The sequence below is a fragment of the Protopterus annectens genome, chromosome 17.part0 (genome assembly GCF_019279795.1).
Source record: "Protopterus annectens isolate FY-2018-M chromosome 17.part0, PAN1.0, whole genome shotgun sequence".
NCBI lineage: Eukaryota > Metazoa > Chordata > Ceratodontiformes > Protopteridae > Protopterus > Protopterus annectens.
Window position 1 is genome coordinate 829,802,160 of NC_056751.1, and position 15,229 is coordinate 829,817,388.

At 37.1% G+C, this 15,229-nt stretch overlaps 1 protein-coding gene across 2 annotated transcripts in view; it reads left to right on the forward strand.

Annotated features, from left to right (window-relative positions):
- Positions 1–6,178: 6,178 nt before the first annotated feature.
- The window catches only part of DENND5A (DENN domain containing 5A), a 1,739,423-nt gene continuing 1,730,372 nt past the window's right edge, over positions 6,179–15,229 (forward strand). The window contains exon 1 of one of the 2 annotated variants that reach the window (XM_044059112.1): positions 6,179–6,454. In XM_044059112.1, the coding sequence (XP_043915047.1) occupies positions 6,358–6,454 (97 nt within the window). In that variant the 5' untranslated portion in view covers positions 6,179–6,357. The remainder of the gene's footprint in view (positions 6,455–15,229) is intronic. The other variant, XM_044059111.1, reaches the window with a different exon arrangement.

Here is a 15,229-nt window from a genome sequence, read left to right on the forward strand (position 1 = left end):
GAGGCACAGTATACTAACCTCGAAAAAGGGCATAGCAAAATTAATTTAAAATGGGTGGTGAAAGCCAAACACACTCTGGCTAGGCTTATAAATGCCCTAGGGCAGATAGCCTAGTATGAACCTTTGAACCTATGAATACTCTTGCATGTGAATTTAAACTGCAAGAGCAGAGCTGTAGCTGGCTCATCTACTGCCAATTGCTGATCTCTGATCAGATAGCTCTCAACTCTAAGTAAAGGAGCAAAAAAAAAAAAACTCTGTCCATTCCCTGGTTTGGTGCTTCTCACCTAAGGAACACCAGGTCCATTTATTCATCTCTGCTCAATTCTGCAGCTCTAAAGGAGCAAATAAAAAAAAAAGAAAGAAAAGGCCTGTTCCCCAGTCTGGTGCTTTTCACCTGAGGTGCATGGGGTCCATTTATACATCCCTTCTCAACTCTACAACTCTAAAAAAAGGGACTTATACTTTTAAAAACTGTAGCAAATCACTTGCTACATTTGCAGCAAGCAACAAGTTATACAATACATGTAGCAGTGAAGAAAGCATTTCAGTCCTAACAGCCTGACAGCCAAAGAATTAATTTGCATACTGGCTTTTATTAATGCCAGTATGGAAACGAATGATGATACTACACTACTGAGTGATTGACATCTGCTGATCACACACCTTAACACTTTGAACCTGGGGTGGCTTCCCCCTTTGCCTCACCCTAGCTATTCTGCTGTGTAAAAGTGTACATTAACTGGGGAATATACTTTGCAGAAAGAGAGAGAGAGAGATTGGTAAGCTTCAACTGCATTTAATTGATAGGTGTGATATCCATTCTGGGTTAAGGCTGTTAGCTGAGTATATCCAAGTGAAAAGATAGGTTGATTTGAGTGCCAATAATGTGAATACTCAGAAGTCCACTCTGTGTTAGGAAAGTCGGAAATGGGAGATTTTTTGCTTTATTTTCTTGACTGGATGGCTAGACTAAAGCAATTTATCAACAAACAGCATTGAAGCTTACCCCAGAAGTGCTTGAAGTTGTATGTATGACAAATGGATTAACACTGGATATGCTGAAGTTACATCGAAATGGACAATGCCTTGAACTGAGAGTTGAGGGAATAACCCTGAAGTGTTATTGAATGTGGTCTTAACTGATTGTTTGCTTGCTAATTGAGGGATATAGTCTAAAGAAATGCTATTACAAGTAATGGAATTTGCTTTGTTAGAATTGCTCCAGAATGTAGTACAAAGAAAGTAAAATGAAAATTCAGGTTTTAAATTGTTGCTTCTTAAGCTGTCTAGTGTTAAGTAGTCATAAATTTCTCTTTGCCACATTCATTAGCCAGATAGAAAGCCTGAGAGACAGACAGAAGAAGGAAGAGAAAGAGAGACAGAAGCAAGACTGTCAGAAGAAAAGATAGGTGGACTAAAATTCTTAAAACAAGTTTAGAAAAGACTTCCAAAATGGCTGCACACTGAGCCATATCTTGACTTTAGCTCTCCCAGTGAAAAAACAGAACTTGAGAAACTGCAGCCACAGGTATTGTTAATTTGATTAAAATTAAATTACTGGCTAGTAAGTACACTGCCGGGATGCCTTCAAATTAAGAAAGCTTGAAAGAAAATCAACTAGAAAAGGTGAAGAAAAAACATTGACTGGGAATCATCTTGCAGCTGATTAGCAAAGCACAGTTCAAGCTCCAGCTTTGGTGTAAGACATGGTTTCCAGTAATATATAGGAAAAGTAAGTCACATCTGCTCGGAGCTAATTAAAATAAACAAAACACTGATGAAGTATAGCAACTCAAATAACAAAAGGCTAGAAGAAATGTGAGAAACTAGATATTCAGATGAGCTGATAAAACTGCAAAAATCAGAGGCTGAAATGAGGAAAAGTCTAGATGAGAATGAGACTGCTCAAGAAGAGATGTATCAAAATATCTGCACTCTGTGTTACTAATCTTTAGAAAATCATGTATGCCATAGAACTATATAAAAACTTTACACGATTTAGTTTAATATTTGCCAATTTGTATGAAAACGTTGGATGCTGTTGCATATATAATATTGTCTTATATACTTCTTGGATTTGTAAATGGAGCTTTTCTCCCCGGGCCTCCACTGAAAATAGGTTTTTGACACAGTGGACTTTCCCGGTCAACAAATGTCAATAACTGAACAAATAAAAATGGTAGAATTAGAGGACAGAGCAAACAGGGAAAATCTGAGATTTTCTGCTGTACCAGAGAAAATAGAAAGAACAGACTCTATTAATTTTATGAAAGCACAAATAAACAACTGGACTGATATTACACAGCAGGAATTGTTAATTGAAAGGGCACACCATGCATACTCTACAAATATGGCTATGAGAAAGCAGCCAAGACCTTTATTAGCAGAGATATAAACCTATCAGCAGAAAGAGTTGATGCTAACAAAGGTGGGGCAAAGGGGTAAAGAATTAAAAGTTGAAGACAGTAGAGAGCTCATGCAAAATGGTTATTCACTGTACAACAGGCAGAAGAGAAACAAACTTATTCCAGTAATCAGTGAATGTAGAGAGATAGGTATGATATTCAATCTACTGCATACAACTATCTTCAAAATATTTTTTCATGGTAGATCAAAGTCATTATTTGATGCAGAACAGGCTAAGGATGACATGCAAAAGTTTGCCCAACATAAAATGAGCCATCAAGCAGAAGGGGACTCTACTTCTCATTGTTATGATCATAAAGCACATGGAGACACTTTGCCAGTGAAACATTTTCCAATGTACCAAAGGAAAATGTTTGAGAGGCAGAGAAAAGCACAGGAGTTGACCAAAGGAATCAGAAGCACCATGGAATTGAACCAGAATCTAGAGTTGGGAGATGGAGATGAACAGGAAGAAGACCAGTAACATGGAAATTAGTGAATAAATATGAGATTGAAAAGCATCAATCACATTTCTGAAAAATGGCTGTATAAGAATAAGTGGAAAGAGTTGACTTTTGCTGACATTGTTAAACTTGTCTAGAGCTGAAAGGTATTTGTCTCACTCCATGACATTAATGTTTGGAAGGACCCTGGGGTGGAGGTAGAAGGAAAAAGGTAACTGTAAGTAAAACATTTTTTTTCTTAACAGCATTTCTATGAAATTTTTCACAATATAAATTGCATATCTTATAATAAAGTGTAGTTGTTCTTGTTTGTGTAGTGGTGGTGCTGCAGTAGCATTGTCGCCTCACAGTAAGACGTCCTGTTCGATTCTCAGCTAAAGTGTCTTCTGTGTGGAGACATGTGTGAATGGGCATACCTTTGTTGAAGGTTGTGCGTCAGGCCTGGCAAGTCGGTATGTAAAAATCTACTGCCAATCATTAGCGGACCGGAGTTCCGCTGTGGCAACCCCTAACCAGGAAAAGCCAAAAGATACAACAACAAAAAGTTGTTCTTGTTTGTAATGATGTTATTAAAGCAAACCAATGTCTTTTCCCCTTCTTCTCCATTTTCGTTCTTCTTTTTTTATAATAAGAAATGCAGGCATTACAGGGCAAAAAGAAAAGAAAAACTAGACAAAAGCATGTATAATGAAAAGTGTTTTTTAACAATAAATGTATCAGCATGTTTTTCAGGCTGCAACAGAGGACTTCATTTATCTTTTTTCTTTTACTTTTCCATGGAGGCAAGTTCATAATAGGGCAATAAAAGAACACTGTTTTCTGTATGGCTAAATGTTCCATGATTTCTGAAAGTATGATATGCAAGTAGTTTTCACATCTGGGGAGGGGGAACAAAGATAAAAAAGAACAGACACCAATTAGTATAAGTAGAAGCACAGGCAATGTATCTACAATGTATGTACAATGAATCTACAATGCATGTACTGTACCTGTGTACTATGTATGTATTCTACCTATGTTCCAAATTTCAGTTGGACATCACAAATCTATTAATTACCTTTATTTTTAAATTAATATTTTTTGTTTGTTCTCTCCACTGTAACTGTTGATGTGCTGCATACCACTGTAAAAACATGTCTTTTGTAATTTGTGTGTATACTGATCATATCTAAATAACTAAATGTATCTGTAATTTTTCTATGTGGAGCTTTTCTCCCCAGGCCTCTGCTGAAAAAGGGCCGTTTCGGCTCAGTCAGACACCCCTGGTTAACAAATGTAAAATAAATAAATAAATAAATAATAATGTGTATCTTAGCAGGGATAACCTCAATTTCAGGTTAACTAGGGCTTGGGTTAGCAGCTTTCTATTTGGCACAATGATTTTTACAAAATGGTGGCTAATAGTCAACAAATAATGGCATTGATCAAAATCATGGGCATATTTTACCTCTGAAAATGCATTTTAATTACAATCTTGTTAGTATGTCAGTATTTAACATCAGTAGTAGAAACATGAAAACCACCCTTCATTTGAGACCTTTGTCTATGATTATTTTTGGCTCTGCTGTTGATTGTGGGATGAGATGTTGAGACCCATGACTTAATTGTGTAAAAGAGCATTTGTTAACTTTGTATTTCAATGTGTTTTTGCTTTATTAATTTATCCTTAATTTGCCTCTCAATATTTTGCTCTTATCCCTTCCAGACATTGTGATTTTCTGGGAAAACACCAGTGAATTCACTCATTAATAACAACAATAACTACCATCAGGGAACTCATACTCTTCAGGAAATGCATGTTAAAATGCAAATTAATTTATTATCATAACTTTCTAGGTGAAAAATACCTAGAAATAAAAAGTATCCCCGATTTGTGGTCTTTGTTGCACATTAATTTTGGCTTTAACACGGATTTGTTGATGAACAGGGTAAGAACTGTGGTAACCTACTTTCCGATCGAAGCAGGTAATATTGACCCACCTTGCTTCGCACAAAGTACTTTGAACATTTAGGTTGATGGCTCCTTAAAAAAATGCAAAAACAACATCAACAATTGTTGCACCACTGCGACCACCAGCAGCCTAGGTAACCATAGCCAGCTGGGGTAACCAAAGCTCTGACTGCGGGAGTGCAGAAAACATAACAATGAATATCTAATTAACTAAATAAATAAATAAATAAAGAGACACAGTACATGCATAATATTTTCAAAGACATAGCAAATTTTAGGAGAAAAATCAGGACTTCCCAGAAAAATCAAGAAGAATTAGAACTATGTGGGAACAACATGCAGCACAATTTAATTTATTTATTTGTCATTTCTTAACCAAGTTAGTCCAACTGAGCCAGAGGCCCATTTTCAGTGGAGACCCAAGGAGAAAAGCGCCACATATACCAAAATTTGCATAAATTCAAAACTGTATCAATAAAAATTAACAATAACATAAAAGGTTTATACAAGATAGTAAAAAAGTTTACACAAGATAAATATGGCACACTGATATAAGGGACAGAGATAAACTTGAGTAACAGAAAATGAAGATGCCACAATACAATTATTGCCTGCACCTCTTGTCACTTAGCAGTCTGGATATGTGCACTTATGTATTGTGAAGAAAGAGAGAATGGGAAACATATTTCAGAATAAAATATGGTTTAATGTTCCCCAAAATATTGTTTTCAATTGGAACATTATATTTCAGATACATTGATATGATACAAAATAACAGCAGCAACACAAATTCAACTATAGAGACTTTATTTTGGTAATAAAGTAAAAATGACTTTATTTCTGCCAGAGGGTGTACTTTTCCTGAAAGATTCAGCATGTTAAAAATGCTATTTAGATGGAACACCATAACTGGTTGCAAACCTGTGATTAGTGACAGACATAACTGTCAAGTAATTTTGGCTCGAATTATTGCTCTATTCCTTCCTAAACCTGGATTTTCTTTTTGAGGAAGATGGTGGAATACACTCAATACTGTCTGATAATCATTACAAAGAGTTTCAGAATTCTTTTTCTTCAGAATATACATGAATTCAAATCTTCTTTTCCATCAATAATGTAAGTTAATAGTAGTGACTGTACTTAAAATGTCCCCTAATTTGGGGTAGTTTTCCTCAATTTGCTTTGTTTCTAATTCTGGAGGTATAGAGGTATAAGATGACAAGTACTATGGTGATAGGAGGACCTGTACAGACCTAGGGTGAGGATAACTCCGTAATAGCGATTGCCTCACGGACAAAGTCCTTCCTTACTTTGAGTTAGGAGCGGGTTAACACCATCACGTCATCCTTTAATACACGCGCAGACGCATTCATTACAGCTCCATCCGAGGATGCTGGAGAGCAACTGTATGATGCCCACCCACAAGGCTATGCGCACCGTGCCTGTGGAATCCATGATGGCAAGTTGGAGCTTAGTCGCTGCTGCTGTCCAGCCGAGGGGGCTGTGGCTGTTGTTCTTCTGACCTGCCCCGCCATGAGCAACACCAGCGCGGCTCCTTGCCGCTTCGCCGACTACTTTGTCATCAGTGGGTTGGACACGGAGAGCGGACTTGAGCCCGACGAACTGTCCGGTGAGTGTTAAAATCCTTTACTTGGTGACTTAGGGTATGGGTGTCTGCCAGTAATAAAGTGGAACCATCAGACTAGTGTGACGGCTTAGAAACAATTGTTAGTTTCGTTTACGGACGAATTTTAGTTGGACATATGTTATTAGGTTAACAGTACTAATGTTGGACGTTGTCAAAGCCTGGTGACCAGCTTAAAGCCAAAAGAAATGGGGCCAGGTCAGAATGAGGGACATCATGTTATTGTGAACCACGGCGTATAACGGTATTGAATACATCGTTGTTGTAATAGTTGTGAATCGGTCTAATGTGTGTATTGAGCACTTTTGGAATCTACATTCAGGACTTGTGAAAAACAGATATTTATGCCACCCTTGGCAGTGTCGCGATGGGCTATAGCAAACTCGGATACATTGCTGTCAAAATAAATGAAAATCATTGTGAGAGCAAAGAACTTATTGTTGCTAAGCGCAACGTTTTTGGTGTCGTGAGTAAGATGTGACTGCCATGAAGTGACAGCAGTAGGGTTAGGTAACAGGAATGTTAGTATCAGTGAAACTGAAGTTTCACTGCAGACAAGCCGTGCTTAATGCAGTCACGATTATTACAAAACATGATCCTTGTATAGTTTTCTGTGGCACCGTCACAGCAAAAAGAAGACCAATAGGAAACACGTTAGCGTTATTTTTAGTAAATATTTTATTTGCATTTATCAAATAGTAAAAACAGTGATAAAGTATAGAGAAACGCATAACATTGCCAATAAACAACTTAAAACAACAAAGTCGTACCAAAAGATCGAATTTCCTGTATGCAGGAAAAAGAGAAACAAAGCAAATGTTTAAGAAATAACGATGTGACTCAAGGAATACAAATCATAGACCTTGCGACCTGAGAAGATTAAAGTTAACCTTTTTGTCTTAGTTATTTTAGTTACTTGTTTGCTGCTCTGTCCTCTGTGTTTAGACATGTATTGCAAATGCATGGTGCAGTGAGGTGTAAGTCAGGACAGGAGTGTTGACTAGACATGTAAGGCAGTTTGCTGTGATTGACTTTAGAGATACTTAAATTACGAATAAAAATTGGAAGTATCTGTTTCTACAAAATTAATCTGCAGAATGTGAAATTTGTGTGTGTGTGTGTGGGGGGGGGGGGGGGGGCTGCCTGACTGGCTGGCTGGCTGGTTAATGGGAGAACCTCAATGCCAAAAAAATCACTTAAAAGGTCAGTATCCTGCTGTTGATAGTTGTGTTTGTTGATCTATTTTTTATAGGCGTACTAGTAATTGAAAATGTAAAACTGTAGCATTAAGTACACTTTGCTGTCTGTAGTGTCACCACCCTAGGTGCTAGAAGTGCTGAAGTTCCAGACAATGATTTTATGAAGAAAATTCCATTGCCAGTCTTTGGATTTGATTCTTAATTTTGCTGTGGCCTCTCTTCATCTGACAACTTATATTCTTTTGGTGCTTGGAAGACGGCGATAGGAAGTTTCAAATATGGCATTGTCAGTCTTTGGATTGGACCTTTACTTTTGTTATGTTCTCTCCATTACTTGGGGGGGATTGGTAGAAGTTAACAGGGTGCTTCAAATAAAGCAAATTTGTAGATTAAGAATGTGTTTTTTGTGTGCTCTAAATTACCTTTTTTGCTTCTGTACAAATTGAAAAAGATTGTGTAGTTTCTGTTAAACATTTTTGAATGCTTTCCTTGCAGAGTATTTTAGTTCTGCAGGACAGTAGATTGGTAAATGCATGCAAAACTGGTTTCTTAAGTTAATTGTCATAAGCTTTAGAAATGCTTTATACTTTTTGCTATTTCCAAACATTTTTCATTCTACTTGAGTAGATTTATTAAGCTACATTTCTGGAAACCAAATCTATAATTTAAAATTATAATGCAGTCTGTCATGACCCTTAATTGTGGTAATCCTTAAAGTGGACGCTGTATTACTTTGTGCATATGTAAAAGATTAGAGATTGTCTAGTCTCAGTACTCATGCTCGTCAGTTATGGTAATAGTAGAGGTGTTGGGAATATGGGGTCTACAGCTTGTCAATGCATTGAGTTAGATGCTGGCATAGGTGGCAGAGACTTGCACTCCAAGTAAGACCTCACAGTCATTTAAGCAAATGCACCATGTGTACAATGCCTTTTCTTTGGTGCACACCTGATTGTATCTGTGTGTTGTACTTGGTGGGGGGAGCACTAACTTTTATGTATACTTTAGGGAATGTGATAACATTTTAGGTGATAGTGATTTTTATGCTTGATCCTCTGTATAGTGTCTTAGAAGAGTGTTAGAATGTGCAGCACACGAAGGTTGAAAAGCCATTTATTTAATTTTGTTGTTCAGGTGCTTTACTGACTAAGCAGTTATACATTTCAGCCATTTTCTGGGAAAGTAATGTTAATACAAGAATAATGCTAAGGAAAACAGAACAGTGTAGTCACAGGAAAGTGACAGCTCTGTTTACATGTTACACATTCATAATTTGAGGGGGTAATAAACAGGGTTAGATAATATGTTCAGTTTTATGTCTGTGTACAGAAAACAGGAGGATGCATCAATGAAACAGATACATACAAAAAGTTTAGTTAAATCAGAAGCAGGTGGCTTTTATCATAGTGTAAAGGTAAATTGCATTATCCAAAGGTTAACTACAGTAAATACAGCAGAAATGTACTCTGACATAAAATTTGTTGAATGTGGTTAAATTGGTGTGGAAATATGTCCAATAAGTTTATCTTAAATATAAGTGGGGAAAATTTTTAATTTGAATTACACAGTAATGTATGGTACATTTTGGAATACAGGCTAAATTAGAATGTATATATCTAACAAATATTTTATGTTATCGTAGTATATGTGCATTTTGAAATGAACTGTTAGAAGTATTTTAAATTGTGCTGATGACTGTATATGCCACAGGTGTTGGGGAAGTTGGTTCTCTGACTAAGTGTGTGAATGCTTATAGCAGTTCTGCTCCTCCTTAGTTGTGGGTTAAATTGGTCAGAAGGGGGCATTGGTTCTAGTGGTGCATGCATAAACAGACCTATTTATTGTTCTGAGGGTTTTCTAGACAATTGCCAAGAGTCCTCCTGCAGTATTAGAGCAGTTCAGAAATGTGTTTAAAATGGTGCACAGCTGTCAACCAGAAATTGTATTAAAAGGGCCTCGAAGGGTTTATATGTATAGCCTTGAAGAAAGGAGGTAGTGGTGGGAGAATATGATGAAAGCATTTAAGCATCTCAGGAGCAGTCACAGAGTCTACTACATGTACAGTTCAAGGGAAATACAAGGACATATTTTTAAGAGACAGCATGACACATGATTGGAACAACCTTTCTGAAGGAATTGCTGGTTCAAGAGTAGTGATTGATTTCACAATAGTATGAGAAGGGTACAGAGCTAAGTAGAGTCTGTAGCTTGTTATGTAAGTTTTAAAATGAATAGGGTAGGTAGGCAGGCCAAAATAGTCCCCACATCAAGATCTGTTTACTTTAAGTATTGGTAAATTCTTAATACCCATTTATCAATAGAAAAAAAATGATGTAAAGTACAGACTAAACAGGTACATGCAAAGGCTGTGGACATGAGGGCTGTTTACAATTTTTTTACACCTGCATTTGGGATACATTAGCATTTTTTTAAGACCATCATATTTTTATTCTTTTTTTAATGCTAAATTCAAATTATGTATAAATGTTTTATTCGTTAATATTGTTGGAAAACAAACTGTTACTGTGTCTTCAGTTGAAAAGGTGCCATGTAAATAAAATCTTTATTTAACTGACTGACTGATATGTCTGTTTGCTAACTTTGTTTTCAGATGTTTGGACAGTACAGAATAGTACAGTTATGGGAAGTAATATCACAATCTGTGTTTATTCTTCATTCAGGGGGTCCAAGATTTTCTGACCCTATTGAGCAAAGTTCTGTTTATCCTGTTAATGAGTGCTGATATTTTAAGGTATTTTGAAATAAATCAGGGTTACTTAAAATGAGTAAAAACTGATTTTTATTCTCATTCATTTGTCAAGTGTAACTTTAGTAGGTGCTGTGGTACATTGCTTCCAGACACCGCAGATTTTATTTTCTTCTATTGGGAGGCTTGGGATTAAACCAGTTTTTTAGCCACATTTCAGGATGTAGGAAATCACTTTGGAGTCAGGCCTGTAAAATACTGTCTTAAATGAAGAAACTTCCACTGTCAGTCTTTGTATCACCAGCATAGCATGTTGCATCAAGCTTGTTTTTATATATTAGGCCCTCATCTGATTAGCAAACATTAAAAAATGAGGAGACCTTAAAACAGATCCCTAAGAAACTCTGTAGATTAGTACTGCCTGGGGGATGAGTGATTGTCTTATTTGTGTCTTTTTTGGCAGGGAGTTAAGAAATAAGCCTTGGGAATACACGTTCAGACTAGTATTGCAGAGCATTTGGTTAAGAATACTATAATAACCAGTTGTGTCTATCGACGAATCTAAGAACAGTACTTCAGTGTATTTTGTGATTTATCTAGTTTTTTATTCCTGTTTCTCTGCACTGTTTTTACCTGGATCATTTGTGCACCCTTTAAAAGGCAGTAGTATCAGTTTAGGTATCCCAAAAGTGAGTATGTACAACCCCTTTTTATAATATTGTTAGGGTTCTAAGAAGTGAAATGGTTGATGTTTTTTATGCTTATTATTTTTTTCAAGAGCCCAGGCAATTTTACAGTAAATAGCACGTAAAAATCCACTGCCAATCATTAGCGGACCGGAGTTCCGCTGTGGCGACCCCTAACCGGGAAAAGCCGAAAGACACAACAAGCATGCAGGCCTGATGTTTGGGTTCAGACTGCATACTGCCCAGAATGGGTAGCAGTTATCTGATAGCTGGGAGAGAAGGGTGAGTATTGCATATTAACATATGAGTCAGCAGTTTAATAGTAAAGAGTGACGTTTCAAATTTGACATACAACATCCGAAGTCAGGATGCAAGATAGTCTGGAGAGAAGACAAGCATTATTAGTGTGATACATATCTGTCATATTAAGTTCCGAAATAACAGTGATTGAGGTAGAATTCAGTAGAAAGGAATGTGAGACTAAATATTTTATTTCTCAAGCAAGCCTAATTGGAGCAGGAAAATTTTCTTTGGATTTCTTTTAAAAATTGGGTAAGTAGTAGTTATGCAACTCTTCCTAAAACAGATGGAGGTGCCAAGCACTGTAAGAGATCTAGAATGTACCACTAAGGACAGTGATAGCTGTGTTGCTAGTTTCAACAGCAGCACTTTCTTGAAGAGAGATGTGTAAGTTTGATGGATGCCATTGTGCTGGAGCAAGGTTAGAAGACTGTTCATGGCAGAAGCATCATTAATGGAGGAGGAAGGTATGGCAGGATGCAAATCAAAAACATCTTTGCTGTACAAATAGTTCCTGCTGTGGTAAAATCCTTCTCCAAGTCTGGTTGGTAATCAAAAGGTATATAAGTATCTGCAATATGTCTGCTAACTAGATGTGCTTCTTCTAGATTATTCGACACCTTGTGCCTCAAAGCAGTAAGTGTTTGTGAAACGACAAGAAGACTGCACATTCGCAGTTTGAGTTGCTTATACTCATAGGTTTAAAGAGTTTTTTGAGTAGATAGGGACCTTATCTTATTTTCATTACTGTAAAAATGTGCATATTCAGCCCATATTAAACAAAAGAGGAAAGAAAGAACCCCGATCGTATTCCAGAGAAAGGGACCAGAGTGTAATCCTTTTGTTTCTGTAGTTTAATAGGAACAGAAGAAATATTCTTTGGATTACTTTTAAAAAATCCTGAGGGAGACACAAGCATTCCTTTTAAACATTATTGCTGCTGCATTTTGTAGAAGTTGATGTGATTTGTTTAGAATTTGTTTGTCTGCTGCTCTGTTTGTGCAGATTTGTTTCATTTGTTTGGCTTACAGTAGTCTGACTTGAGTTAGCTGTAGAACGTGTAGGACAGCACACATGGTGACTGATCACTATGACTTTGTAACAGTTAAAGTCATAAGTAGAAATACCTCGTTGTTTCTAGTTAGATTTTTATACTTTTGCTGTGATGTCCTGCCTTCCTTGCAGTCCACAATTAAGAGGGTTAGCACTGTGTTTCTGCCTTAAGGAGATTGCGTTGCTGTCTGTTTTACCATCTCTGCACTTTACAGCAAGTTGTGTAAGAGAAGGAGCAGTGAACTGCAGGAACTTGAAGGGTCATGGGAAAATACATTTAGTGGTAAAAGTAACTTAAAGCACAAGAGGTTTATTTAGTTTTCTCACTGTTCTGGAATGCTGACATTAGCTGAAGTAGTTAAGTGTGCTGGACAGTTTTTTAGACACTTTTTTATTTAATAATATATTCCACTACCATTTATGATCAAGATAATAAAGTTATAGATTTTTGTGAAATTAATACTTTTCTTATTTTGTATGGTTCTCCCCCTTATTCTGGGATGTGTCTGCTAGGGTATTGTATAAGCAGCAGGGCATTTTGACTGCATGCCTCAATAACTATCTATGAATCTAAAAAGTATGGAAAGTTGTAGTTTTACTAAGAGAAAAAACAGAGAAAGATGAAAAAGAAAAGATGGAGAGGGTAAAGAAGATAGGTTACACCAGCGTAGAAATTTACTTTAGAGATGGCTGTTTTTCATTTATTTCTGGAAGGCAGTATTCCCAATATCTTGAAGTTCTTATTAAAATTTGTTGCATAAGTAGCTAAAAAAAGAGTATTTGTAAGAAGGGCTGGTGTGCAAGGACGTATTTTGCATTGCAGGTTGCACAGGCTAGGTTACTGATTATACCATATTTTTATTTTAATTTAAGGGCATTAAGTGTTTTCCCCGTTATTTTAATTCTAAAGACAATAGGTTGTGATGTTTAGAGGCTTTATAATACTACAGGGTTGGGTAAGATGGAGTGACAGCCGTGGTGCCTGTGATCCTTTAAATCTTGTTTGCTGCCGAGAATGTCTGTCTCCATGCTTCTTTTCACTTCTGTTCAATTTTTACCTTAATCTGACCCTTCAGGCATCCCAGAGCCTTGATGACTGGTTACTGTGTGTATTCAGGCTAAGGAGTGATGAGTGGAAGTGGCAAACTGAGACATCCTAAGGTCACCATTCATTCAGGCAAGATGGCTATCAGAATCCCGAACCATTGCTTGGCATGGTGTTTGGAGAGTGTGGTCACTGTCCATATTCTACAGATTCTACATCTTTACTGTCACACTGTAAAAGTCAATTGGTCACCCACTGACCTCCTTCAGGTGGTTGTTGAATAGCACTGGGCTCCACCAACCCCCATCCACATTATGAGAAGGGAAAAACAAGTGGTACAGAAGAAAGACACTAGTCTGCACTGAACAAGAAATCCATTAAAGGGTGCCTTCAGAAGACAGAAAATCAGCAGTATTGGGCTGAGACATGAACAGCAGAGCTAGGGATTGGAACATGGTATGTTAATTTACATTGTTTACAGGGAGGATAGTGTGGGCTGGGAGGGAAGGAAGAAAGAGGTGGTTGAGAAGAAGGAAGACTAGTAGCTTTCAGACAAATATGCTTAACTTGATGTATGATGGGGGAGGGGGCTTTGGTTAATAGCGCTAAACTGTTGGACAACATTAAATACCAGTGGGAGATCTTGGTACTGTAGCAGGTATTTGGGAGATTTGATTTATCTTATTTTATTTATTTATGTTAGCTTGGAGAGCAGTAACAGTTGAAAGCTTTGTTTAGTTGATTAAGAAGTTAGGACACCAAGGGCAACATAGTTTTACTGGCCCTGATAGCAGCTAGTGTGGAAGGGTGAGAAGTAATAGGGGAACTGCTGAGTAAGAATGACGTGGATTGAACTTTCATTTGCAGATGGTAGGGAAAAGCTGTAGGAACTGAGGTTTACAGCTTTGTGAGAGCAGACTGGATTGTAAAATATGGGAAGCAGCACATCATAATAGCTCAGGTTGGGACTGAGTAGAATGGGTAAGTGACAAAGTTATTAAATACTGAAAGTCATAATACTGAACATAAAATCCTGAAATGTCAAAATATTGAAACTTTACAATGCTGAACTTAATACTTGCTAATAGCATAAATGTATTACATAGGTACATTCTGTGGAATACATTCAAAATACTGAACGGGCAATATTTCAAATGCCATAACATCAACCACAAAAGTCCAAAACACAAAACCCAAACGAACTACAAACATGTTTTATGCAGAGGGACAAACCCCCTTGCACCCCTCCTACCTTCTGCTGCTTACATATACAATTCCTGCCATTAAAGAGAGCACTTCAGTCTGTGCTTTCAAGGATTGACGGTTGGCTTGTGCTGTTCCCTTAATGGACAGATAAGTTGTCTTTGGGGAGAAAATCTTACACATTTCCTGGTTAGAAAGGTTATTTTTTAAGCTAGGAGCTTGTTAATGGACTATCATGAGACTTTACTGTACTTTTAAGTGAGAGAGCACTTTTTTCGCTATCTGTTTATAAATTGCTTAAAACAGTTGAAAACCATGGTTTTCTGTGGATACATTATGTTTATTTTACTTCTAGGGCCTGACAAAGTGTTCTAAAGTGCTTTTTACTGTGTTTTTTATTTTACTGGCTTATGCTGCTTGTTTTCCTCAGCAAAGAGGCACCGTTTTTGGCTTAACCGTGGAACAAACTACAGATCCCACAGTCAGTCCTTCTTCCAGCCACAAAAAGAAAAAGCTATGCGAACAACATTTACCATCACAGCAGGCTAGCAGTTTGCTTTAGTCACA